Raw genomic sequence first — 26,845 nt, forward strand, 5'->3', positions numbered from 1 at the left:
GCTCAGACATCACAGGTTCGTAAAGGAATCAAACTGGATATCATGAACTGAACTGTTGCTTCACTAAAATAATTTTTTAAAGTATTTTTTGTTGGCTCATTGTGTCTTGTGCAGTCAGCCTTAACACTCTTGCTTGTGGTTCTCTCTTTTTTCTTGGATTTAACAACCTTCCTACTCTATTAGCTCTTTTGAAACCAAAGACATATTTGGCATTTAAAATTGCAAGCTTGTAATGACACCGTGAGCACACACTTCTCAAAGGTCAACAGATGTCTTTTCCTTTGGATTGTAGCTACATGAGCTACGTTTAAATAAGGTTGTTTTTTTTTTAAATAATGGATGATCTGATCAGGCAAGGTCAAGCATGAATTATGGGAACATTTTGAATCCTGATATATGATGTAAAAGTAGCATATGCAATGAGGTCAGCCTACTTTGGTGTTAATAGTTTACTTTGTCATTTGTATGAGTACGAGAGGCGTTTACTCATGTAAAGCATGAAGAAGGTGGGTCTGCATGTGAGCATGTTTATGACCTTTTACAAGAATCCCAAAGCTGACCTAAATATGGAAATGTCACCTGACAGCGGGTGGTGGTAAATATGGAAGAGTATTAGGGCAACTGAATTTAAAAAAAAAAATAAAAAATAAAAATCTGTGAACTCTGACTTTAATCTCAGACTTTTTTTTCTCAGAATTCTGACTTTAATCTCAGAATTCTGAGATTAAAGTCAGAATTCTGAGAAGCCACGCAGCACAAAATAACGCTGCGTAGCTACTTTGCATACGCAGCAGTTCTGACAATTCTAAACTGAGGCTTACACACTGCACAGCTCAATGAAACACCTACAAAGAGCGATTGTTTTTTTTTTTTTTGTCAAAACTGACAAATGTTGCTTTCTTTTTGCGATAGAATAAAATTGGAACACAGCTACTGAAAACCCAGGCGTTAAACTTGTAGTCTTAACTTGCAGTTAAACTTCTGAGATTAAAGTCAGAATTATGAGAAAATAGTCAGAATTCTGACAAAAAAGTCCAAATTCTGACTATTTTCATAGAATTATTAATATATATATATATATATATATATATATATATATATATATATATATATATATATATATATTTTAATTTAGTGGCCCCAATACCCCAATACTACGAAGGGAACACAGCTACTGAAAACCCATGCGTTAAACTTGTATTAACTTGTAGAGAAACTTCTGAGATTAAAGTTAGAATTCTGAGAAAAAAGTCAGAATTCTTACCATTTTCACAGAATTATTATTATTATTATTTTATTATTCAGTGGCCCTAATACTCTTCCGTAGGTATACAAGGTTAGAAAATATTTTTCTTTTTACCCCCCCCTTTTATACTTCTTCTTCTTGACATATTAATTTACTTGTGAAGGAATGTCCTGTTAGTGCGCCATCGTGTGCACAGTGGCGGTATTGCAGCAAAGTGTTGCCACTCGTGTGGAGAGGTTTTTATCTGTCCGTTGGTGCAGATGAGAAAGCAGCCAACGCTAGCTTGCCAAAGTAACACACTTGGTGGATTAGGATGTTAAGACTAGCATGGCGTCGCTCGACGTCTACAAATAGCCTTGCGGAGCCTGCACTACGTCTAACTGCAGCATTTCTAGGAGCGGACGGGCAACAGCAGAGCTCACCGGCTCACATTAGGTGTTTTAGACTAATTCCCCACCCACCAAACGACAGGTCACCTCTCCTGCAGCCCCTGTCGGCCTGCTGCCTCAGGTAAAGCCATCTCGGCTAATAGGTAGCTACCGCCAGCTTGAAGTAAACCTTACTATAACGTGTTACAGCAAGCACACCAAACCTAACATGTATTTCCTTGTCATCGTCATTATGTTTCGTCGTTGTATGTTACCTGACGGCAGTGAACGTGCTAAGCTATTTATGCGCACCAAACTCATGTACAGAAATACGCATTTTAGAAGTCTTCAACATGAAATACCACATTGACAGATGTAACCGTGTGTGCGTATAAACAGTTAAGGTAGAAATTACTTGTGTTTATATTCGGCGTGACCACACAAGCTGGTATACTTCTCTTACTTCCAAAAAACGTGTTACTCTGGCTAACTGGTTTCCTTGGTAACCCCATACGTCCCGATGCTAACGGTGACCTGCATCGATGCTTTGCTAAATACATATATAAAACACTTGTCACACAAGCCCTATATATTTTGAATATATCACCCGAATTAAAATTCACGGTATAAATAATCGTATAATATCCAGTCATGACTTGAGAGCCGTACATTTTCAGCATTAAGCCAAGTTGCAGTAAATTAAGCGTTATTCTAACGTAATTCAACATGACTCGGTTAGCTAACAGCAACACAGACTGACAGCCAACACATGAAGGACACAGCCTTGTGTCAATGTTTACCTTAACAGCTGGCTTATTAAAACAACTTTAAAGCTGACTCATAAGGGAAACTAGCCAGCTAGAATTAACTTAGTGTAATTTTAATGTTTTACAATCCATTAATAAGGAGAAAATTAATGTGATATTGTGAACATGTGTGTCCAGTCCATCTTTGCATAGGAGCATGGCATCAGGGGGTGAAGGGCCAGCATCCGATGGGCAAAAACACACCAACAGGCTGGCCAAAGAGAGGTCTCCCTACCTGCTACAACATGCACACAACCCTGTTGACTGGTATGTTCTTTATAGATTCACACATTTTAATGATCATTGATTTGGCTTAGTTTCATGCAATATTTTTATTGCAGGTATCCGTGGGGACAAGAGGCTTTTGAGAAGGCAAAGAGCGAAGACAAGCCCATCTTTTTATCAGGTGAGAAAGCACTCTTAGGCCTGATACTTCTCAAACAGCAGGATTTACACATCTGCTGACTGGTACACTGTCTGTGTTTTACCACCAGTGGGCTATTCAACATGTCACTGGTGTCATGTTATGGAGAGGGAATCTTTTGAGGACAAGGAAATTGGTAAAATCCTCAGCGACAACTTTGTCTGCATCAAACTAGATAGAGAAGAGAGACCTGATGTGGACAAGGTCTACATGACTTTTGTACAGGTATGTGTGCCAAATTCCCACATTACCAAATAGTTAATATTTAATTCTTATTTAACCTTTAGTTGTTGATTTTCCCAGGCAACAAGTGGAGGTGGAGGTTGGCCTATGAGTGTTTGGTTGACTCCTGATCTTCGACCGTTCATTGGAGGCACTTACTTCCCCCCCAGAGACCATAGAGGACGACCTGGGTTCAAGACAGTCCTCACCAGAATCATTGAACAGGTAGTGATATTTTTCAGGAATAAGAAAATATATTTAATTTGAAATCATGAGCACATTGAAATATTTAAAAACATTTCCCACCTTTAACGTGACCTACAACCTGGACAATACATCTGAAAAAGTGAGAAATCTGTTAAAGAAAATTGAGACAAAAGGAACATTGCAAAGCTCTGGATTTTTCCCAAAACCAATGAAATGACAAGATGAAAACTTTTCATGGAGGTTGCCAAGGATTAAAAAAAGCTGCAGGAATCTCTGACAATAATTGTTGTCTAACTTTTTTGACAACAATTTCAAAGGTATGTTTGGCATATACAAGAAACGCATTGCATCAAAAGAACACTATACCCACAGTGGAGCACAGTGGTGGCAGTTTCATGCTGTGGGGATAATAATCTTTGGCTGAAACTGGGAGGGAATATCAGTCACTTTTTGTCCTCAAACCCCTCAGATGTCTGCCAGGAAGCTGAGGAGGAATTTCACCTTCCAGCACGACAATAACTCCAAGCAGACATCCAAATCAACAAAATATAAACTTCACCAGAAGAAAATGAAAGATTTTGACTGGCCCAGTCAGGGCTCAGACCTAGATCCAGTAAAGAATAACTGGGGTGACCTAAAGATGGCCGTGCACGAGACTTGGCAGCCATAAATCTGATGGAGTGATTACATTAACTGTTGCTTTGTTCATTTCTCAGTTGAACTGTAAAGGTTATAGGACATATCCCAGATGGAAAACATTTAGAAATTATATACTGTGCTTTCATTTTTTAACATAATGAAAAGCTGGAATTACAACCAAGGTGTGAACACTGATGAGATCCACTGTGAATGCTCTGACGTATGACTTTAACTCTTCAGTGGCAGAACAACCGTCCTGCTTTGGAGTCCAGTGGTGAGAGGATCCTCGAGGCTCTGAAGAAAGGCACTGCCATCACTGCAAACCCTGGAGAAAGCCCTCCACTGGCCCCAGATGTTGCTAATCGTTGCTTCCAACAGTTGGCCCATTCATATGAGGAGGAGTATGGAGGATTTAGGGACGCTCCAAAGTTCCCCTCTCCAGGTAGACCAAGCTGAAGCCAAAGCTATCGTCTGACAGTAGAAACATTCCTCAGGAACTAGGAACTTCTGGAGCAGAGGGACCCAAAGTCGGTCCTTAAGGGGCTGCTGTCCTGCAGGTTTTTAATGTATCCTTGTTCCAGCACACCTGGCTTGTATCAAATGGATCCAACAGCCTATGAAGTTCTGCACAATGACTGATTAGTTTGAGTCAGGTGTGTTGGAACAGGAATACATGGAAACCCTACAGGATTGTGGTCTACGAGGACCAGATCTGGACACCCCTGTTTTGGAGGATCCCGTTTGCTTCCATCACAAGAACCAAAAGGACAAAAGTAGAAGTTTTGTCCCTGGTGTCAGGGTGGACTTATAAAAGTCCCAGCTTCTCTCTGGATGGAGTTTGTGGGTCTTCTGAACTTTTCAAATAGTTTAATCTCCTGGCTTCTAATTTCCATGTTTCTGCCTCCATCTCATGTTAAATCTCAGCTATAACTCATAAAGTCTGTTAACTAAAGCACAGTTAGAATTGTTGATATGGTTTTTATCAATGCAAAGCATAGGAAGGAGTAAAATAATGAATGAGGCGAATTGAGCACCCAATCAGAAAAGGGACTGCCTCATTGGCTGTTAGTGTGACTTTCAGCTGTCATAAACCAGTTAAATATTTGACAATATTTCAACTTTCTATCTTTCTCTGGCTCCACAGTGAATCTGATGTTCCTCATGTCTTACTGGTCGGTGAATCGCTCCACCTCAGAAGGGGTTGAAGCTCTTCAGATGGCCATGCACACGCTTCGCATGATGGCGCTGGGAGGCATCCACGACCACGTAGCACAGGTTCATTACTTGCATGGTTGTAATGTGACATTGTCTTTGTTTTCTCTGTAGTTACCGTCACAGTTCTTCTCATTACTGGGAAAACTTTTCAAGCACAGCAGAAGATTATAGATACAATCTATGTCTAACAACTCATCAAACAATGAAATCAAAGCCCACAAACCCAATTTAAAAACAGCTTTTCACAACAAAATAAATCACAAGCTCTGACACCATTTTAACACTATTTTTAGTTGTTAACTGGAAGGAAACCAGAGCTTCCAGTTAACTGGACGATTATCTTTCATCTTCAACAAGCTGTTTCACCCCTAAGATGTTAGTCTGTTTAATAAGAGGCTAATCTTTGGAATCAAGCAGTGAAAGCACCTGAGGGGATTGCAGAAAAATATTAAAACTGGGTTGAAACTGTCCAAAGCATTATCGACAACTAGGAAGATAGTTGGTGGTTTTCCATGTGGAAAAAAAATTGAATGACGGTGATCACTTGAACGTTTGGTGAAATCAGATAAAAGAGAAACACCAGTAGACCTCAGGGCTGTGTTTAATAGTGAAAACAAGAAAATATCACACAAAATGTGGAGGAAATGTAAGGGATTGGGACTGAACAGCTGTGTAGCCAGAAGAAAACCTCTGATCTGCTCGGCTAACCGGAGAAAAAGGCTCCAGTTTGCAGGGAACGTGGATTCTGGAGCTGTAGAAGAACGTTGGCTGAGTCCAGAGTTACCCTGTTCCACAGTGACAGGAGCACCAGGGCAAGAAGAGAGGCAGGTGAAGTGATGCAGCCATCATGCCTGTTGGCTACTGTACAAGCCTGTGGGGGCGGTCTGTGATCTGGGGCTGCTGTAGCTGGTCCGCTCCAGATTCAGCAACATTATGTGTCCAAACGAGGAGGTCAGCTGATACTTGAATACACTGAATGAGCAGGTTATTCCATCTTTCTTGATCGAACTTCCATATTGCAAGATGACAATATCAGGATTCATGGGATCATATTGTGAAGGAGTGGTTCAGGGAACAGGAGACATGGATTTTGCAGCTCTGAGTCCAGACCTGAACCCCGTTTAGAATCTTTGAGATGTGCTGGAGAAGTCGTCGAGCAGTGGTCGGACTCTCCCATCATTACCACAAGATTTAGATGATGACTAAATATCTGTTCGTCAGATTACACAACATTAATTCTTTCATCCAGGAGTTTGTTAGTTTGTTGATTCGTTGCTGGGTTTTCAGTTCAGGACAAAGAAGCCAAGCTTTTCCTTCCAGAACATTTAGAATTAGATATAATGTGAATCATTTTATGTCAGTGTCAGGATGAAACCTTTCCCCCCGCTCTGTTTCTTCCTCAGGGATTTCATCGTTACTCTACAGATTCCTCCTGGCACGTTCCTCACTTTGAGAAGATGCTGTATGACCAGGCCCAGCTGGCTGTGGCCTACATAACAGCTTTCCAGGTGTGTACATACGTTGTTAGTGTATCTCACATGGTAATTCACCTCCAAACACACGTCCCCAGCCAGCCCCCGTCATCTGCGGGACCTGGATAACAACCACTGCTTCACAGGAAATATGTGTTCAGTCTCTTCCCATTAAAAGGGGTCAGTGTTGAATTAAGCAGAAGGAGAAAACATGCGGTTGTGTTTCTTCATGAGTGGAAGCAGGACTGTCCTGTTTTTGTTTTTGTAAAAAAAAAAATAAACGGAAAACAAACAAACCTCCCCCCCATCCCAAAGGAAAAAAAAGACATAATTAGGACACAAACACTAGCGTAGACCAGTGGTGTCAAAAGTATTCACATTCATTACTCGGGTAGAAGTACAGATACTCAGGTTTAAAAAGTACCAACTCAATTTTTTTAATTAAGTAAAAGTGCTGATTTAAGTAATGCAAGTGTGAAAAATACCATTAAAAAGGAAAACTTTAAACACTGTGGCACTGGATGCTACAGCACACTCACCCAAAATAACATTTTTCTAAAAGTTATAATGACTGTAATGTGATATCAGAATGTTAATAAAGTAGTACACCTTTTCAGCCACATAACTTCTGATGAAAAATGACCACAACTGAGTGCAATGCAAGTATTTTAATGAACGATATATGAGCATTAAGATGTGTTTCATGGCCTTGATGGTGTGACTGTAAGCATTATAATGTTGCAAATAGTCCAACTTTAAAAGGCATGTTATAAATAACCTTTATTAGAACATAAGTAAATATAAGCTATATATTCCCACATTCCCACAGAGATGGAGCTATATATATATATATATATATATATATATATATATATATATATATATATATATATATATATAATGTACCTTTTGCATATTTGGATCTCAATGGGATTTTAAGTAGAGCTACAATATGCAAAAGGAAGAAGGGGGAATGTGACAAAAAAAATTTGAAAATGTAATTTATTGAAAACAGCAATTAAACTGAAATAGGCTGTTTATATATATATATATATATATATATATATATATATATATATATATATATATATATATATATATATATATATATATATATATGTATATATATATATATATATATATATATATATATATGTATATATATATATATATATATGTATATATATATATATATATATATGTATATATATATATATATATATATATATATATATGTATATATATATATATATATATATGTATATATATATATATATATATATATATATATGTATATATGTATATATATATATATATATGTATATATGTATATATATATATATGTATATATGTATATATATATATATATGTGTATATATATATATGTATATATATATATATGTATATATATATATGTATATATATATATATGTATATATATATATATGTATATATATATATATATATGTATATATATATATATATATATATATATATATATATATATATATATATATATATATGTATATATATATGTATATATATATTTTATATGTATATACATATACATTTATATATATATATATATATATATATATATATATATATATATATATATATATATATATATATATATATATATATGTATACATATACATACCTTATCCCCCGGGACGTCACAAGGATTTCCAAGTAGAAAAAACTCTCTAAAGCGACGCGTTTTTGGTCGCCATGGAAACCGAACAGAGAGCGTGCTGGAACTCAAACTCAAACTCAAACATGCGTTTAGGTGATAAAAATCAGTGTCGTTCACATGTCTGATGAGGATTCAACCCTGTAATGCTGTAGAAAGCTCAGAAAACTTAAAATACCATAATAGCACCCCTTTAAGTAAGGTATTGAAGTATTTGTACTTTGTTACTTGTACTTGTACTTCTCTGGTGTGGACACACATCTAGTCCAGGCTGGTGTTTACTGAAGATACAGAGGCTGCCTCAGCCTTCTCTTCAGATGCTGCAGGGAACTCCCTGCTGATAAATGCCACCTCCCCATGTTTAAGGCTACCTCCTGCGTACATCATGGTCCTCATGCAGGCGTGTCCGTTGTGTTTTCCAGGTGTCAGGTGAGCAGTTTTATGCAGAAGTGGCAAAGGACGTGCTGCTCTACGTCTCCAGAGACCTGAGCGACAAGGTGAGTGCTCTGCACCTCCTTTACTGCCATCCTTGTAATTGTTTGTGCGTGTTCCTCTGTACGTTGCACTTGAGGTCTAAAGGTAGGACCTTGCTGACAAGAAGCTTTTAAACCTTAGCTTTCCTCCACAGGTCATCCTTTTATTCCTTTTTGATTAATGAGGCGATGGCGGCGAACAGCGCACTCAACTAAAACCGCACTCCTGCTTATTGTTATATTCTCAAAGATTTATTAAGTAATTATAGGATAATGAATTACCATTTTCCATACATGCCTGGCTTCTTCTTTTTTCTTTAAACATAGCGTGGAATTTCCTCTGAATGAGGCAGGACCCCTAAGTTCTCATGCTGGCGGTGTGAAGGCAGTTGCTGTTCTGCTGCTGAGAGGAGAGGCCTATGATACTCTGATCATCATGTCCTCACAAACATGGCAGTTTTTCCTTTCAGGTTCCCCTCCAAAAATGTTCACATTCATGTTAAACACACAATTAAAACTCGAGTTGGTGTGAACTGTGGCGATCTAGTGCCCAACCTCCGAGGCCACGTTCGACCACGTGTTGCTCTAAATATCACATGTGCTTTCTTTAAACTAAATAAAACTGTGAAATTTTAAACCTTTTTGTAAAATATTCACTAGATTGTTTTTTATTTCCTGCATTTTTATCAATCTGATGGTTTAAGCTACAAACAGCAGTCTAATCTCCAATCATCTTGTCCTTCACGGCGCCCTGGGGATCTCTTTGCTTTGCAGTCTGGAGGCTTCTACAGTGCAGAGGATGCAGACTCCGTCCCAGTGTCGGGGGGACCGGGCAAACGAGAGGGGGCCTTCTGCGTCTGGACGGCCTCGGAAGTTCGGGAGCTTTTGCCAGACGTGGTGGAGGGTGCCAGTGGAGCTGCCACGCAAGCGGACATCTTCATGCACCACTATGGGGTGAAGGAGCAGGGCAACGTCGCACCAGAACAGGTGGCTTCCAGTTAATCAGGAAATCAGACACAAGAAAAGTCAGATTCATTTTGAGGTTTTGGATGAAAACAGAAGCTTAAAGGTGGAGTATGTAAGATTTTCAATATTTTTAATATAAATTAACTAATAAAATAACTACAATCATAATTAGATAGTTTTTTGAACATGTAGGTTCCAGTCTGTCCATATTTGATGCGTCATTAAATTACAAGTTTAATTAATGACAAATGACAAAAAGCACTTTTTTTTACTGGTAGGCAAACATTTAAGAAGGGTCTTTGTCATTAATTAAACTTGTAATTTAATAACACATCAAATATGGACAGACTGGAACCTACATGTTTTAAAAAAAACTATCTAATTATGATTGTAGTTATTCTTTAGTTAATTTATTTTAAAAATATTGAAAAGCTTACATACTCCACCTTTAAAAGATGCAAAAAGCCGTGCTCAGAGGCACAAGCGCAGCATCTGACACAGAAAGCCAGGACTGCTCTGTAAGACCACCTTTCTGCTGTTGCCAGGACCCTCACGGGGAGCTGCAGGGCCAGAACGTGCTGATCGTCCGCTACTCAGTCGAGCTTACAGCTGCTCGCTTCGGCGTCACAGTGGAGAAAGCCAACCAGCTCCTGGCGTCTGCCAGAGCCAAGATGGCGGATGTGAGGACGACTCGGCCACGCCCACACCTGGACACCAAGATGCTGGCGTCCTGGAACGGTACTTCTTCGCTGAGTCGCTCATCGTCTGAACAGATCACTCTGATATAACGCTGTTTGTCTAGAAAAGCCCATGTAGCTAAAGACAAACTTATCTCCCACGTCTCAGGACGCTGTGTTAGCGAGGTAATGAGGCGCGCCGATCCCGAGAACTCTCCAATTAGAGCTCAGCCTCTTCCCCCTCTCTAATGAACAAACCCCTCCATTAATCACCTGTCCTCCACTGCAGCACTTTGAAGACCAGGCTGTGCAGCAGTGGCTTTGATTCCCTACATGAAAGAGGAGTGGAGAGACGGATGCAGAGAGAGAAAGGGGAGGGGGGGAGTTCAAAGAGAGAGAGGGGGGAGGTGTGTGTGTGTGTGTGTGTGTGGGGGGGGGTAGCTAGAGACGAGCGGCTCGGCTGAATAAGACACGATGTTTTAAGAATGGTTTTCTACCTAATCATCATCCTCATCATCATCATCGCCGTGGTTTCCTCCCCGACAGGCCTGATGCTGTCAGCCTACGCGCGCGTCGGAGCCGTGCTGGGGGACGAGGCCTTGCTGGAGAGAGCGGTGCAGGCAGCCAACTTCCTCAGGGAGCACCTGTGGGACGCCGAGCAACAGATCATTCTCCGATCTTGTTACCGTGGAGACCAGATGGAGGTGCAACAGATGTAAGAGAGAGTTTTCATGGAACTTGGTAGAGCTTTTAATTAGTGGTTTTAAGTTGGCTGCTGCTGGTTTTCCAAACTTAGTTAGGGTTTTTATGTCTGGGTAAGATGCCAATGATGGCGCATGTGCGAAAAGTGTCACTATTTTAGATTTACACACTTATGACATCATTGTGACCTACTGACGTTTCCACGTAGATGCCATGAAGATTTACCAGGTCTGTTTATTCATCCATTCATTATCTGATGAAGGGTTGCGGGGAAGCTGGAGCGTATCCCAGCAGCCTTTGGGCGAGAAGCGGGGTACATCCTGGACAGCTCGCCAGTCCATCGCTAACACAAAGAGACAATCAGCCATTCACGCTCACACTCACTCCTATGGACAGTTTAGAGTACCTAACATGCATGTATTTGGACGGTGGGAGGAACCCACAGATACACAGGGAGAACATGCAAACTCCACACAGAAAGGCCGTAGGACTGGGCGATTAATCGGATTTTTATCTCAACTACAATCTGGGTTTTTAACGATCATAAAAATAAAAGGGTGTGATTATTTTTCTTTTTACAGTTTCCTCTCCTGCTGTCTTCAGCTGTTAATCGAGCGTCTCTGGCATTGCAGCGCTGTGCTGTAAACTCCTCCCACAGCCGCTTTGCTTTCATTCAGACACTGTTGCCAACTTGGCGACTTTCTCTCTAAATCTGGCGACTTTTTTTGTTAAAAGCGACAAATCTAGCAGCTTTTACTGGACGTTTCTTTTGTTTTGGTGACTGACTTGAAGGCACATATAGTTCTGCAGTTACTGTAAGGAAGGAGCAGCGGGAGCCTCTCCCGTCCTAAAGCACTCCCAGGCGGCCAGTCTCAGTCGGCTCCGGCTGCAGGTCCATGTAGAATAACTGCAGTAGGTTGTGGAAGTTCACCTAAACATAGTTTATACCATTGTCAGTGACAACTGGCTGCATTATTTTCCTATACATAGTTCGGCAAGTTAAGTCACTGTAATATCCCTCCGTTACAGGGCGTTACCATAGCAACGCGTTAATCATCTGGTTCAGATCAGCCGTCTTTTAACAGGAGAATGAGAGAAACGCGCTGCAGCCTGACAGCGGTTGTTTGGCATAAAACATGCATCAAGGCCAACGTAAAATAGTTCCTATAGTGGTAAAAATGGATTAAACAACTGGGAACCGTTCATTAGACGGTTATGATGTGCGACATGGAGTCAAAAACATCACAACATGCAGCATTGTTTAAAAATACTGGATAATTGTGTTAAATTATCGAGATCTCAATTTCAGTCAAAATAATCGTGATTATAATTTTTGTCATAATCGAGCAGCCCTAAAAGGCTGCCGTTCCACCGGGCAGCCATAGGTCTGTTTATTATTTTATTTAATTTGTTAGAATTGGGCCAAATTGGCTGAAAAGACATCAGTACACAACTGCATCATGTAAACTTAGGGTTCAACATTTCTGTTATAATCCATCTGTGGTCTTGATGAAAGCCAGAAGACGCAGTACAGAAATGCAGATAAAAACATAACAGATTGCATAGACTTCTACCTAACAGCAGCTTTATCAGATCCACCTTGCTGTTACCGGTTTGGAGCCCTTTTCTCTTCAGCTCTGCCGCAATTCTCGGCGTTCTAGATTCACCAAGGTGCTGGAAACATTCCTCACCTCAGCATCACACAGTTGCTGCACACATGTTAGCAGCTGAAGAAGATGATAGCTTTGTGACATGGAAGTGTCCATCAGAAGATGCTACTCTGCTCATACAGGGATGGATGTGGTCAGCACTGGCTGTAGCATGTAGAAGATTCCCCACGATGTTAAGCCACCTGCAACCTGAACCGCTGATAAAATGCAGGATGGATTCATGCTTTCATGTTGTTTCCAGCTAATTCTGAGCCTACCATCTTACAGTTGTGCTCATATGTATTCATCCCCTTTCATTAAAGAAAAGGCTGAATTTACAACAGTCACTCAAATAACTTGAAACTTAAAAAAGGAACAATAACTAAAAAATTGCAAAAATATAATTTAGTAATATAAGAGACTGTTTTCATTTAAGTTGAGTTGAAGGAAGAAAAAACAAACAAACAAACAAATGTGTCCTGGACAAGTTAGAGCACTTATCTGTTGAACAGTGGGACAAAAATAGCGGAAACATTAAAGGATTGTTCAACTAAATATCAGTTTATAAATGATGTAAAATGTAATAAATTATCTTATTTGTTTTTTTTTTTTTTGTTTTTTTAAAATATTTAAATTGAACCAGAATTAGAAAATAATGTCATGATTTTCATAAAATGTTTATTTATTATTACTTTAGTCAATTTCAGCTTATTTTACAGGCAGCTGTTTTTTTTCCCTTCTTTAATGAAAGGTTATGAATACATATGAGCACAACTGTAAATGTAGATGTAAAAAGAGACCAGGCAACATTTTCCATCTTCTTTTGTCCGGTTTTGGTGAGTCTGTGTGAATTGTAGCCTCAGTTTCCTGTTGTTAGAGGCGGAGTGGCGCCAGGTTTGCTCTTCTGCTGAAGTAGCCCACCTGCTTCAAGGCTGGACGTTCTGCAGTGCTAACTGACCTTTTTTACCTTTTTATCATCTCCAACCAGTCTGCCCATTCTCCTCTTGCATCAACAAGGCAGTTTGGTCCAGACAACCGCTGCTCACTGGATATTTTCCCTTCTTCAGATCATTCTCTCTAAACCCTAGAGATGGTTGTGTGTGAAAATCCCAGTAGATCAGCAGTTTCTAAAAATACCCAGACCAACCTGTCTGGTACCAGCAACCAGTAACCAGTTGCTGCAGTGTGATCGCCTGATTCATTATTTCTGTAGACATACGGTTGACTTTGACTGAAAACTCATTTGACTCATTTTACTCCATGGAAACACAACTCCCCAAGGAAGATTATCGCTCCGAGTTTAAACTACAGAAGGTATAAACAGATGTGCTCTCTTCCTTGGAAGGTTAAGTGTTTACAGGTAAACAGGAAACCCTGACGTCTGGCTAAATCAGGTTACAGACAGAGATCAGAGAACATGCTCTCATGCACCTCAGTAACCTGGTTATGATAAAGTTGCACTGACTTGCAACAGGCCAGTTATTGGATTTCACTCGTAGCCTCTGTCATGAAGCATATTTCAAACAAGATTTGCCAACTTTAAATCAGATTACAGTGTTCTGTTGCTTAAGAGTGTTTTCCTGGTCAGAGATTGACAGAGAGAAGAGAGTCTCAGAAATCTGAGGTCTGAAATACAAAGTTTTCTCTCCATCTTTCACTTTAAACAAAACACAAAGAAAACACAGGTTTTGGTAAAAAATTACTGAAAGTATTTTTAATTCTGGCACAAATGAGCGAAAATCTTTTAATGCTGTCAGCTGAAGCAGATGCGTGGTATCAGAAGATATTAGCTTTTTATAAGTCCTGTCAAATCCTTGTGAAGAATTTGTTTCCATCATACAGAGAGCCGAACCGTCTCCACAAAGGGAGGATCTTTTTATTTAAAGAACATGATTTTGCTCATGAATAAAGATGAATCGCATCATTTGACTCAATCTGAAAGGCAGAATGTGTAGTTTTCTGTGTAGAACTGGTATAAACACCTTAATCAGAATGGTTTTTGTCAGTTCAGTTCATTATTTTATATTGCAATAACACACAAGAAAATCATATTGAGGTAAAGATGCCGTCCTGTTCAGTCTAACTCTAAGTCTATTATATGATCAACATTAGTCAAATGAATCAAAAGTGGATTTGTTTAAGCCAGTTCAAACGAATTAATTGCCTTGATAAGGAAATTTATTTGCAGATTGCATTAAATTTAATTCAGTCTCCCTATCCTGACCATGTATGAGGTGGCAAGTGACAGTGGAGAGCAACAACTTCTTTTAATGTCAAGAAAACCTGGAAAACCAGAACCAGGAAGAGCAGCCATTCGCCTTGGCATAAAAGTTGTCTCAGGACACTGCAGGGCAACAATGACTCCGGGAATGCACGTCATAAATGTCACAGTGACATCAAAGCGAGTCAGATTCATCGCTAAACCTTTTAAAGTCCAACTGTAGAAATCTCAATTTTTTTAAATCTGAAGATTTTATTTGGTTCTTTAAAAAAAAAAAAAAACTGATTTATTGTTTGACATTTCATATTTTTTGGTAAGTTTAGTATTTATTACTAGTAGTGTGACAGTATGTTTTTGTCACAATTCGATTCGTTTCTGATTTTTTGGTGCCAATGCGATTTAAATTGTAGTTCTCTCTTTTTTTTTTTTTTTTTTTTTTTTTGCTCATCATTTTTTTAATTTCAATTAGGAAAAATGCCCAAGAAGACAAGTAAAAAGATCAATAAAAACTATAGAAATGACCATTTTTTTCTAATGGATTATTTGTATATATTTATAAAAAAAAAAAAAAAAAAAAAGACTTTTTTTTAACCAAAAAAATCCATTTTAAAATTGTGAAGCAAAAAAATTCCCGATTTTTGATTTTTCGATTTGATTTTCCCACCCCTATGCATTACCATGTGATTGGTAAAAATTGTTGTAGTCTTCTGATTTCTAGTATCTATTAGAAAGCAGGTGACAAGTATCAGACTGTGTACAACAGAGTTTGGAGAAAAGTTTCTAACAAAACGTGATGCAAAAAGTCTGTATCAAATATGTTTAAGGTTGGAACATTATGTACGACTGCTTAAAGAGCTTTATATGGAGTGTTGGGTGAGATGATGAGGATCAGCTGCTCACTATGCGATCCCTTCATTCTGAGAACAAGTTTATGCCAAAAGCTTTCTTTTTTTCCCATCTTGTAAGTTCCATAAATCCTGGAAGTTTGGTCTCTTCGGTCAGTAGATCAGCTTGGGAACCTTATGAAGAACATACACACAAACACAAATATTATCTTGTGCAACTTGAGTCGTCCTCGTTAAGTTGGCTAGCCCTGTGTCCTACTTTCTGTAAATGAGTGAGTGTTACATGCAACCAAATCAGCAAAGAAAAAAAAAAGTGCCAACAGTGCCACAACATCCATGATGAAATGCATACACCAGTACAGCTACACACTCCGTGCCTAAACACTCTGGCCTTGTTCCACGGCTCTCGTCTCATTCATTACTGGCCCGTCCAGGATGCTGTCAGCACTGAAAACGCTTACCAAAGCTCTTTTCTCAGGCCTGGTTTAGTTTCCATGCATGGGTGGATCACTCTGTCATGCCAGGCACATGTGGAGACTGGGAGCTAATTTACCAGGACGAATGGAAGCTGCAGCAACTAACTGGGTTAATCGGCTGTGGAGGTGTTGAGGGGTTGATGCCATAGATTTCCAGTTGCTTTTGCGTAGCACTGAATGATTGAATGTCTTAGTGGTGTCTTCGAGGACCAGGAGGAGGCCTGAGAATGGGTCCACAGGAGGAGTGGAAAGTGAGAAGGCTCAACAATGTAAACTCATCACTGATGACTTGTCAGCTTTTTTTTTTGTTGCAATCACTTGGTATAAAGTTCTTAGATTTGCAGATGTTTAGTTTATTGGCCATTTGGAAAACGGATGGAAAAACTTTCCTTCATTTAGTTGTATATTTGAAAGGAAATTTATTGAAACATGTCCAAATCTGATAAGCTTGAGGGTCAGTATTTGGTCGACGGAGCTTTATTTTTCGGCACACTGCCTGAAAAATGTTTGACGTCCAGGATCTGGGACGGATTCGTCCCTCCATCAGACCTGTTGTCACTGAATTTCAGTCCAGTTCTTGTTTCATTGGGCACACCTCAGACTTTTCTCCCTGTTTCCCTTCCTGGAGAAAAGCTTGGCAGCCACCCACCCATTGAATGTGGAACTGAAATAGAGACTCATCAGACCAGCAATGTTTCGTTCCATTGTCCAGTTCTGGGGAGTGTGTGTGAACTATAGCCTCAGTTTCCTGTTCTTAGCTGACAGGAGGAGCACCAGATGTGGTCTTCTGCTGCTGTAGACCATCTGCTTCAAGGTCAGATGTATAGTAGTACTAATTGACCTCCTGCTGCCTTTTTTAAACTACTGTGAAAACCTCAGTAGATCAGCGGTTTCTAAAATATTTGGACCAAAAACCACTTGTCATCTTTACCATACATGTCTAAATACACTCTGCCATGTGATTGGCTGATTAGATGATTGGGCTAATGAACAATTGAACAGATAAAGTGAGCAGTGAGTCTATTTGAACTTGGAAATCTCTGTTGGGGAGATTTAAGAAAACAAAACAACACTGATAATAGGGCCATGAACAGCGCACAAAGCATCACAGATTTGTCCAGCTGTGTCTTAAGGCCTTTACATAGGACCGATGCAAAAAAAACGACACGAAATTGGGAATGAAATGGAGGTGAATTATTGACCAAGTGTGATGCCAAATTATCAATAAATGATGAAAATTATAAAACAAACTCGCAAAGGTGGATTCAACATTAAGCCATGACAACAGAGTGCTGATGCTGCAAAGAAACAACAAAACGAGGTGCTGGGCTCATCCTGTTCCAGAAAAGAGAGGAGAACTTAGGTTCCATCCATCCATTATCCTATCCGCTTAGTCCAATGAAGGGTCACGGGGAAGCTGGAACCCACCCCAGCTGTCTTTGGGCGAAAGGCGCCAGTCCATCGCAAGGCGTCTTGGGGAGTTTTATTGTTTAATCCAGAAGCTGAAGCTGGACCACGGCCGCTTCAGGACAGATTTTAGGATGACCTAGAGACAGGCCGAAGATCTGCTTTAGCAGCTAGCTGCTTTCTTTAAGAAGCAGAGAAGAAGTAATGACGACAATTGGCCATGGTGACAATTTTGAAGGAAATAGCAGCAAAATTGACCCCTGCATAGCCCACAACCAGTGATCTCAGTTGACACACCTTCTCTGAATCGACCTCAACACAATAATATGTAACTTGCAAAATTGCTGGACAGAATTTTATTACTGATGTGAATACTTTTTTTTTTTTTTTTTTTTTTTTTAACTTTACACTGATTTCAAATTATTGACAAATTATTCAGACAAAAATATTCAGAGTGTGTGTGTAAAGGCCTTTACATGTTATTCACCTTCCCTTCTTTCCACATTTTTATCTGGAACAATGAGTCAGTTATGGAAATAGAGTCCATCCTGTCTTCTTTTAGGAGTGTTTTGAGAAGAGGGAAACAGTGACCAAAAGAAGAAGATAAAGTATGAGGTGTGCATGGGCTGGTGCACAAAACAATTAGATGACTAATTTGGGCGAGTGAGATGAATGTCAAGGGTTTGAATATTAATACAGAAAAATAAACACGAGCTACATTGTGTGATTCATGAATCAAACATGGAAATCTCTCTGGATGGCCTTCCCATATTTCTCCCTCTACTTCTTGCCTCCTTTTAGTTTTCTCTGACATTAGAACTGTTCAGTATTTCATGTTACTGCGAAGCATAATGGTTAGCTTGAACATTCAGTGTCAAAAAGAAGCGTATTAGATTAGTCTGCGACATAAAGGTCAGAGCTGTTTAAATCATGAGACTCGGTTTGTTGCGTGAACTAAATTGCCCCAATAGGTTTCTAGCTCTGAGGCTTATTCAGGGGGGAGTGAGCAGTGTGCTAGTGTATCAGAGAGCCATTATGAAGCTATTATTTTTAAACGGTCTACTCGTGCTTTGACTGACAAGGTGTTTTATATTCTCTCTCTGGGAAATGACTCATTTAACACACGCCGTTGAAGGTGTGCGTGACAAGCATGGCGGGTTTCACATTTTTGTGTTTGTGTGTTGGTGATGTCCTCTTGAGGTCTTGTCATCCCTGTGCTGGAGTCACCTCAGCCAGATGAGTTGTCTCTGGGACAGAGCAGGGTTTTCTCTGCAACACCAGAGTTATTTGGCTTTGGATTGAAATGTTTAACCTGTCCTCTGGAGTGTACATGTTGTCTCTGTTATCAGGTGAATTGACTAAATGGCAAATTTATGACTGAAATTCATGTGCTTCCATAAGTAATACTAGCATTGATGTGTTTCCAACCAGCTAAGAGGTGGATTACCACTAATTAGTGGACCAGAGTTACTAACTTTGTGGATTGATCAACTTAAGATGTGTCATCCTTACCACTGAGGTCTTTTTTTCTTTTTTACCATTAATATAGCTCTAATGATCCCAATCTGGCTTGGCACACCTGGAGATGGTGAGGAAGACGATGTGCAGTACTAATTAGGGCGTATTCGTACTGCTGTTTGGGACGCTTTAAACGGACCCTGGTCTGCTTCTGTGGATAGTAATGTTTGGAATAGTGTAAACATACATTCACGGGCCAAAAAGTGGAATTCTACTTCGCTTGAAAACTTGGACTCTGTTTGCTTGCTGCAGTTTGCAACAGTCCATATGAACCAAACAAAGGAAGTGATGTACAGCAACATGCTAGCTATGTTGTTGCCTGTCCTGCTGCTCATACTGGACGAATTTAGGTAAAAACCAGATTAGGTTTGGATACCAAAATAAAACAAATTTCAAGACTGAAACATTGTTGGAACCTTGTTTACTTGCATTGAGCCGTTTCGGTTCTGGTCAACCAGTGAGCTGAATTTTCTTCCATCTCTTTGGTTAGTAATAATTTTTGGGAATGTCACCCCTGGCGACGAGTTGTAACTATATGACATTGTCCAGGTGGTCCACTAGAGTAAAGTGCAGTGTTAAAGGAAACAATATGAAGCAACTTATTTAGTGTCTCTTTTATCAAGAAGTATGGATATTCCAAGTGTAAATGCGTTGATTGATTGAGCGATGGGTTGACTGACCATCCTATCAGGAACCAACTTTAAGTGCTAACTTTAGCCATTTTACTGTTTTAAGCTTGTTTGAGATTTGCTCTGAAATAAAACCCAATCATGGTTTTTCATTGTAGTTAACATCCACTTCAAGAGATATTTCTGCTGTCTTTTGACATGAAGATAGGGTGAGATATGACTCCTCACCCCTCAGTGACCTCTCGAAGGTATGCACTTCATCTCCTCCAAAGCCTTCTCTGGTTTTCAGCCTCTTGACCATCCGCCATCAGCCTCTCCGGACACAGCACTATCTGGCTTCCTGTCGCCATCTGTCCTCCTGCACTCACTCAGATGGGGTGCCATTGTGACAATTTGAGCAAGGGAGCTTGTGCTGAGGGGTAACAAAAGGATATTAATGAAGCCAAAGTTTGGTGACTCACTGAGAAGGACATGTCTTGGACAATAAATCATGTTCAACATCAGTGGTGGATAACGAGTTAGGAAAGTGAGCAGTGGTCACGACAAATGACTCCAAGTGTGGAAAGGATTTTAAAGTTAAAAAGAAGTGCAGAAGTTCCCGAACAAAGGCAGAAGAAGAAGAAGAAGGACACGCCAGAGGAACTATCTGTATAATTATTGTCCTGTTACCCACAGAAACTGGGATTGATAATGATTTTTTAGAAATGATGTAGTTTTATACCATGGTCAATGATAATTCTAATGCCAACTGGCTCCATTATTTTTGCATATACGCACACGTAGGCTGTGTCTGAATGTCCACCCTATTCCCTACATAGTATCCTATATACTGGTCCCGCCATTTTCTAGGGGTGTCTGAATGTCCAGAGAGAAAAAAGTAGTGCACTCAAAATTACCCACAGTGCATCTTGAAAATTAGTAAACATCAATGGTCACTAGATGGATCAATATAGACCACAAATGCATTGCGGAGCAGGAGCTCAAAGTGGCGCTAGTGACACAAACATCAAAGCAGATTAAGAAAAAACTGTAAATCATTGATTTTATATCCATATTTATGTAATAAATATGCAACAAAGGAAAGAATAAAATGCAATATGAGAACATTTTTTTTTACATAAATTTGGATTGAATTTGAAACGACACGTGATGGTTGCTCTGGTGACTGTCAGTAATAGTGTTCAAATCACCAAAAAAATCGCCACTATACTGTATGCTATAGGGCGTAGCCATATGTAGTAAACAAGGGGTTGTGTGGACATTTGGACACAACCGTAGTTTGGCAAATTAAATCACTGTTATATCACTCAGGCATCACCATAGCAACGTGTTAATCAACCGATTCAGATCAGATGGCTTTTGACAGTTGAATGAGAGAAATACTCTGTAGTTTGACATCGGTCAAGGCTAACGTAAAATAGGTTAGCATGTCAGCCAGATAGTTATGTGTCAGCTATATGCTAGCAATGCTTTGCTTTTTTTGAATTAGAACAAAGAACATGACACATAAACAGAAGGAGACCGTAGGACATCAAGCAGTTTGGGATGTATCTTATTGGCTCATGGTTTTAAGGAAGGAAAAAGCGTTGGTATATTTAAGCATGCTGCTGGTGCCGCTTTGTTTTAATGCAGACTCCGACAAGAAATCAGTGAATGGCAGTGTGTTAATCTCTGACTTTTCGGGTTGGATTGCTAAGACTGGGATCCCAACGAAACATTCCCCCCAAAAAATGGGATGGGTCAGTTTGCTTATTCTTGCTCTTGTCTCATTTTTTGTCTGTGGAAATTTTTCTAATTTTTTTCATTTTTTATTTATTTATTTCAAACAAAAAAAAAAGGACTTTTAAAAGAACAAATATTGGTTACAACAAACAACAAATAAAATAAGCTTCTTAAGTTCGCAAAAGGGTTTCAGGAAGAAGTTGGGCACTTATCTATTCCAAAACCCCCTTATCAGTGACACCGTAAAGTTTTTACAGCATGAAAAATACAGTAATACACATTAAATTCCCTGACAATGAAACTTAAACAGTATGCAATCGGAATACACACAATAAATCATAGAATTCAACATACATTGCTTTAAAAAAATAACCTTATTTGCCTCATAACTTTAAAGATGCTTACTAACCTGGACCTGTTGGTAGAAACAGGGCTTGGGTGAGCTGAACACTCATTCGGCAAGCGTTGAAAAGCTGTTTCACCACGGACAGCATTTAGAAAAGACTCATATGTAACCTTCCCATTATCACATACTCAACTGGAAAATGTGCCATAGTGTTCTGCAGACCTAGGACATGACAGAGAGAAATGTTTAACCCAGTTTCATCGCTGGGAAAAAAGTATTTTCCCCTCTGTGCTGAAACACAGACAGTAAAACTGTTTCCTATATCATAATTAGTCATAATTTGACTCTTCAGTTTTAGTTTCATTTGCAGAGCTTGAATGCAGGCTTTGTAAACTGGTTGTAACTGGGGATTAGACTCACCAGCTTCTCAGTGTTGCAGTAAAAGCCTGTAATGTTACAAATAAGTCTTTCTGCATCTTTATAGTCTTATTTTAAATTCTTCTGGATTTCTCTGTTGTCTTGACAGGAGTCATAGCTCTACCCTCCTCAGGCAGTATAAACAAACAATTTCTGTGTGAAAGATGAAGGGGAAAAAAACAAGACGCTGAACTAGTTCACCAGCAGAAACTCATCTCAGTGCTTCCCACACTGCCCTGTCAATAAATACTTTATGAAAAATGTCCTCATTCCTGCTCTTCTTCCACTTTAATTTTCATTTCCCTCTCTGTTCTCCAGATCTCCTCCCATCCCTGGCTTTCTAGACGACTATGCCTTCATCATTTGTGGCTTGCTGGACCTGTATGAGGCCACTCTGCAGGCGGAGTGGTTGCAGTGGGCCGAGGAGCTGCAGCTCAGACAGGACGTGTTGTTCTGGGATGATCAGGGTGGAGGTTTTTTCTGCAGCGATCCCAGCGACGGCACGGTTCTGCTGCAGCTGAAAGAGGGTGAGGGAAGTTTATTGTGAATCATCAGATAATGATCTACAAACAAACATGAAGGCCTGCTGGTGACCCGGAGCAGGCACTAGAAACTTTATTAAATGACCATAAATGTAAAAGTGAAGTTACTGGACAGGTGAAGGCACAGATATACTCATGTTTTTATACATCATGAGCCTTTTTCTCCGCCACCTTTATCCTTCACCTCATCGATTAAGCCAGAGCTTAACAGGCTGGAAAGTTCTGCTGGAATATCTCTGCTAGTTTCACTCCATTGCCACACTTAAGCCTCAAGAAAAGGAGAGTGCTGACGATGGATAGATGGGTTGATAGATGAGTGGATGGAGGATAAAAGTAGGGGAGCAGAGGAATATTGACCTCCCCAATCCACCCTCAGGGCTATCCAACACCCGATCATTCAAGCCGAAACTTTCCACCATGAAAGTGCTTAAAGACTGATGCTCTGATTCTTGGGCCATTTTGATCATCAGACCTGCCAAATGTGTCTCCATTTCGCTTCTCAGTCACTCTGCTGAGTGCGTTTTTGATTCAATGGGAGTCTAAAGTCTACTTTCTGATTCTACCGCGGTCTTATTTGATCTTTACATGTTTCATTAAATTTGAAATTCATTACATTTTCCTTTCTTGATGCCCATCAAACTCATCTTCTCAGCTCAGTTTTAAGTTGTTTCTCTTGTAGAAATATAAATGACATAATATATTCAACCACAGATTAAAATAAATAGAAAAAAGGCAATACCTATGTTGTATAAAAACAAACCTTATGACTTCTGTTGCTATGTCGCTGAGAGAAACCGCACAATTCCTTTGGGGATGGGCTGCATGTCGCTGTAATACCACTTTTTAACCTTTAGGTGGCGCATTTTCCCCTATGAAATCTGTCATGAAAGCAACAGAGGAAGAACAAGAAGAACTGGAGGCAGTAGTCGTTTACAGTAATAATAAACAAATAAATGGTGCTTTGTCACTACATGGTACTTTATTGTTTAGCATCGACTCAGCAGGCCTTTTGTCCTTTTCAAAATTTACATTGTTTAGAGCCGATATTAGCTGGAATCGTCAGCTTTGAGCGTGAACAACTGTCTACGGCTGTACGCACACCCAACTCACTTCTTTATTCATGAAGTTGTCTGAAAGCCTGTTAGAAAATTTACCGAATGAATTCCAGACACTGAAGAGCATTGATTGCATGCTGTATGGAACATGAATGAAATTGGGTGGGTCCATCTCCTACAACGAAACTGAGACAAAAAGATTCAGAACGGGGGTAGATGTTGGTGTTCTTCACGTTCACTGCAAACACATTTTGATTAGTATCCAAAATTTTCAGATTTTCTTCTGGATTGCTAAGTAAAAAGTTTGAATGTTGCGGTCACAGCTAATGCTCTAGCTGTGATTTTCCATGACAGCACTGTTAGCTGTGAGTGAATGACCAAAAGAGAACAGCCCTGGATTTCCAAAGACTTGAGTGAAAAAAATCCAAATTTTCTGAACTCATTGAGTGAATCCGACCAGCAGCAGTGAGTTCAAAGTTAGGGCATGGTGAATATTTGTTGGCTGTTTTCTAGCTGGAATGGATTTTTTTACATTTAGACTTGAATGAGTCAGTTGGGAATCTAATGGGAAGTGAGTGAAGAAGTTTTATTTTTTTCTTCAGTGGTCATTCTGAAACCTGAAAAAAGTAGAAAAAAAACTGTTAAATACTGAATACATTTTTTACAGAACTTTGTGTATTAATAGAAACATTTTGATGAAACTCTTGCAGTGAATCTTTTAAGATCAACACTACATAATACACCTTTCTGTATCTGAACTTACTGAAATAAAAAATATGGAACTAAAACTGGATAACTGTTACAATAATTCATGATCAGTTTCATAGAATAAACAGTTAAATGTAAGATTTTAGTATTTAGTTAAATGTATTACTATTTAGCCCCTGTACAGCTCCTAAGATCTGAAAACCAGATTAATTTAGAATGTATGTGGCTTATGTTATGTAATGCTTAGTCAAATACTTATTCATTATTATATTATATTATATTATATTATATTATATTATATTATATTATATTATATTATATTATATTATATTATATTATTTTATATTATTTTATATTATATGATTTTATTTTTAATTATATTATATTATAATATATTGTTATATTATATTACGTTATATTATATTATATTATATTATATTATATTATATTATATTATATTATATGATTTTATTTTATATTATATTATATTATATTATTTTATATTATATGATTTTATTTTAAATTATATTATATTATAATATATTGTTATATTATATTACGTTATATTATATATTATATTATATTATATTATATTATTTTATATTATATGATTTTATTTTATATTATATTATATTATATTATATTATATTATATTATATTATATTATATTATATTATATTTTCTTACATTACGTTACTTTACTTTGCGTTGTGTTGCATTGCAATATGTTATATTATATTATATCATGTTATATTATGTTATATTATGCATTCACCTCTCCAGTGCCGGGTATCTTTAGAATTATGCAAGAAGGACAGTGAATTGTCACGTTTAAGAAACCAGTTGGAGGTGATTTGAGCTGTGTTACATGGTGTCTTATCCTGCTGAAAGCAGCCATCAGAAGATGATACATGTCCTGTTCTAGGCTGACCGGAGTGGCACGCAGTGTGGTCATCTGCTGCTGTAGCCCATTTATGCTGGATATGTTTTCAGAGTAGAGTTGCACAATATATCGTTTGAGCATCATCATCACGCTGTATGTGCATGCAGTAGTCACATTGCAGGTCCTGCAGTGTAGCAGGTAAATAAACATGTTGAGTCCATCTACAACCTGCAGACACAGATGGGCAGTCCGTCCATTTTGGTCTCCACCTGCTTTGATGTGGGCAGTCGTAAGTGAAACATGATAAAACGAAACATTTACACAGGACCTTGCACAATAAAAGCAAGCAATAAAACAGCAATAAGAAGAACTATACTTGTAACATGCACAAAAAGAGGTGAGATGAGCGCAGGTTAACTGTCAACATGATGGCAGGAGTGCCACTCCAGTCATGCAGTGAAAATGACAACACATAGTGACAAAAGCTGCAGTGTAAGTTTTTTATAGTATCCTGCAGCACGAGATCAGAGATGCTATTCTGCATAGCTTGGCAGGAACCAGTGGTTTTTTGAGCTCATGTTGCCTTTATATCATCTCCATCCCATTCCTCTCTGACCTCCAACATCTACAAGGTGCTGGGTTTCCAGACTTCTGCTGCTCACTGGAGGTTTTCTCTTCTTCAGACCATTTTATACTCAGAATCACTCAAATCCCATTTCTTCCCCATTCTGACGCTCAGTTTGAACTTTGTCTAGTTGTCTTTACCACGTCTCTATGACTACGTGTTTATTTTATTTTTTAATCAACAGACAGTTGAACAGGTGTACCTAATGAAGTGGCCAGTTGTTACACATATCAAAGAAAAATCAGTTTCTATCAGTTTAAATCTGGCTGTTATTTTCATTTTCTAATAAATGATCGATGCCTGCAGAGTAAAAACTAAAACTAATGCAAAACAAAACCCATGTTTTGACGTAGCTCTGAGCGAGGACGCGAATGGGATCTAAATATAAACGACTGACTCTGATTTGCAGTCCAGTGTGTCTACTGCTGCCATTGCTCTCCTCTAGCTGACGGCTGCCGGTGGGTCAGAAAGTTGGACACCTTGTCGACATGCAGACGTTCACCTTTAATCAGGCAGAACAAAGCCTCCAGTTTGCTTTAATTGACTTTTTTTTTTCGGTCGAAGGCTTTTCCAGCCGCCTCGCAGCAACCATCCAGCTTCAAGTGTTTCCATCTCTTGTAATTTGACCCTTTTCTCATCTCCTCTCAGCTGCGTGCTTTTCTTCCAGCGGTACAACACAGCTGTGTGCCTCT

The 26,845-nt window shown here is 39.0% G+C and overlaps 1 protein-coding gene across 4 annotated transcripts in view; it reads left to right on the plus strand.

Annotated features, from left to right (window-relative positions):
• The first annotated feature begins 1,507 nt into the window (after window positions 1-1,507).
• The window catches only part of spata20 (spermatogenesis associated 20), a 110,844-nt gene continuing 85,506 nt past the window's right edge, over window positions 1,508-26,845 (plus strand). For 3 of the 4 annotated variants that reach the window (XM_079260457.1, XM_079260458.1, XM_079260456.1), the window contains exons 1-13: window positions 1,508-1,756; window positions 2,559-2,687; window positions 2,762-2,826; window positions 2,915-3,069; window positions 3,148-3,291; window positions 4,153-4,354; window positions 5,057-5,187; window positions 6,531-6,635; window positions 8,715-8,789; window positions 9,540-9,752; window positions 10,277-10,469; window positions 10,955-11,123; window positions 22,659-22,867. In XM_079260457.1, the coding sequence (XP_079116583.1) occupies window positions 1,560-1,756; window positions 2,559-2,687; window positions 2,762-2,826; window positions 2,915-3,069; window positions 3,148-3,291; window positions 4,153-4,354; window positions 5,057-5,187; window positions 6,531-6,635; window positions 8,715-8,789; window positions 9,540-9,752; window positions 10,277-10,469; window positions 10,955-11,123; window positions 22,659-22,867 (1,987 nt within the window). In that variant the 5' untranslated portion in view covers window positions 1,508-1,559. The remainder of the gene's footprint in view (window positions 1,757-2,558; window positions 2,688-2,761; window positions 2,827-2,914; window positions 3,070-3,147; window positions 3,292-4,152; window positions 4,355-5,056; window positions 5,188-6,530; window positions 6,636-8,714; window positions 8,790-9,539; window positions 9,753-10,276; window positions 10,470-10,954; window positions 11,124-22,658; window positions 22,868-26,845) is intronic. The other variant, XM_079260459.1, reaches the window with a different exon arrangement.

The sequence above is a fragment of the Telmatherina bonti genome, assembly GCF_933228915.1.
Source record: "Telmatherina bonti genome assembly, chromosome: 21".
NCBI classification, from domain to species: Eukaryota; Metazoa; Chordata; class Actinopteri; order Atheriniformes; family Telmatherinidae; genus Telmatherina; species Telmatherina bonti.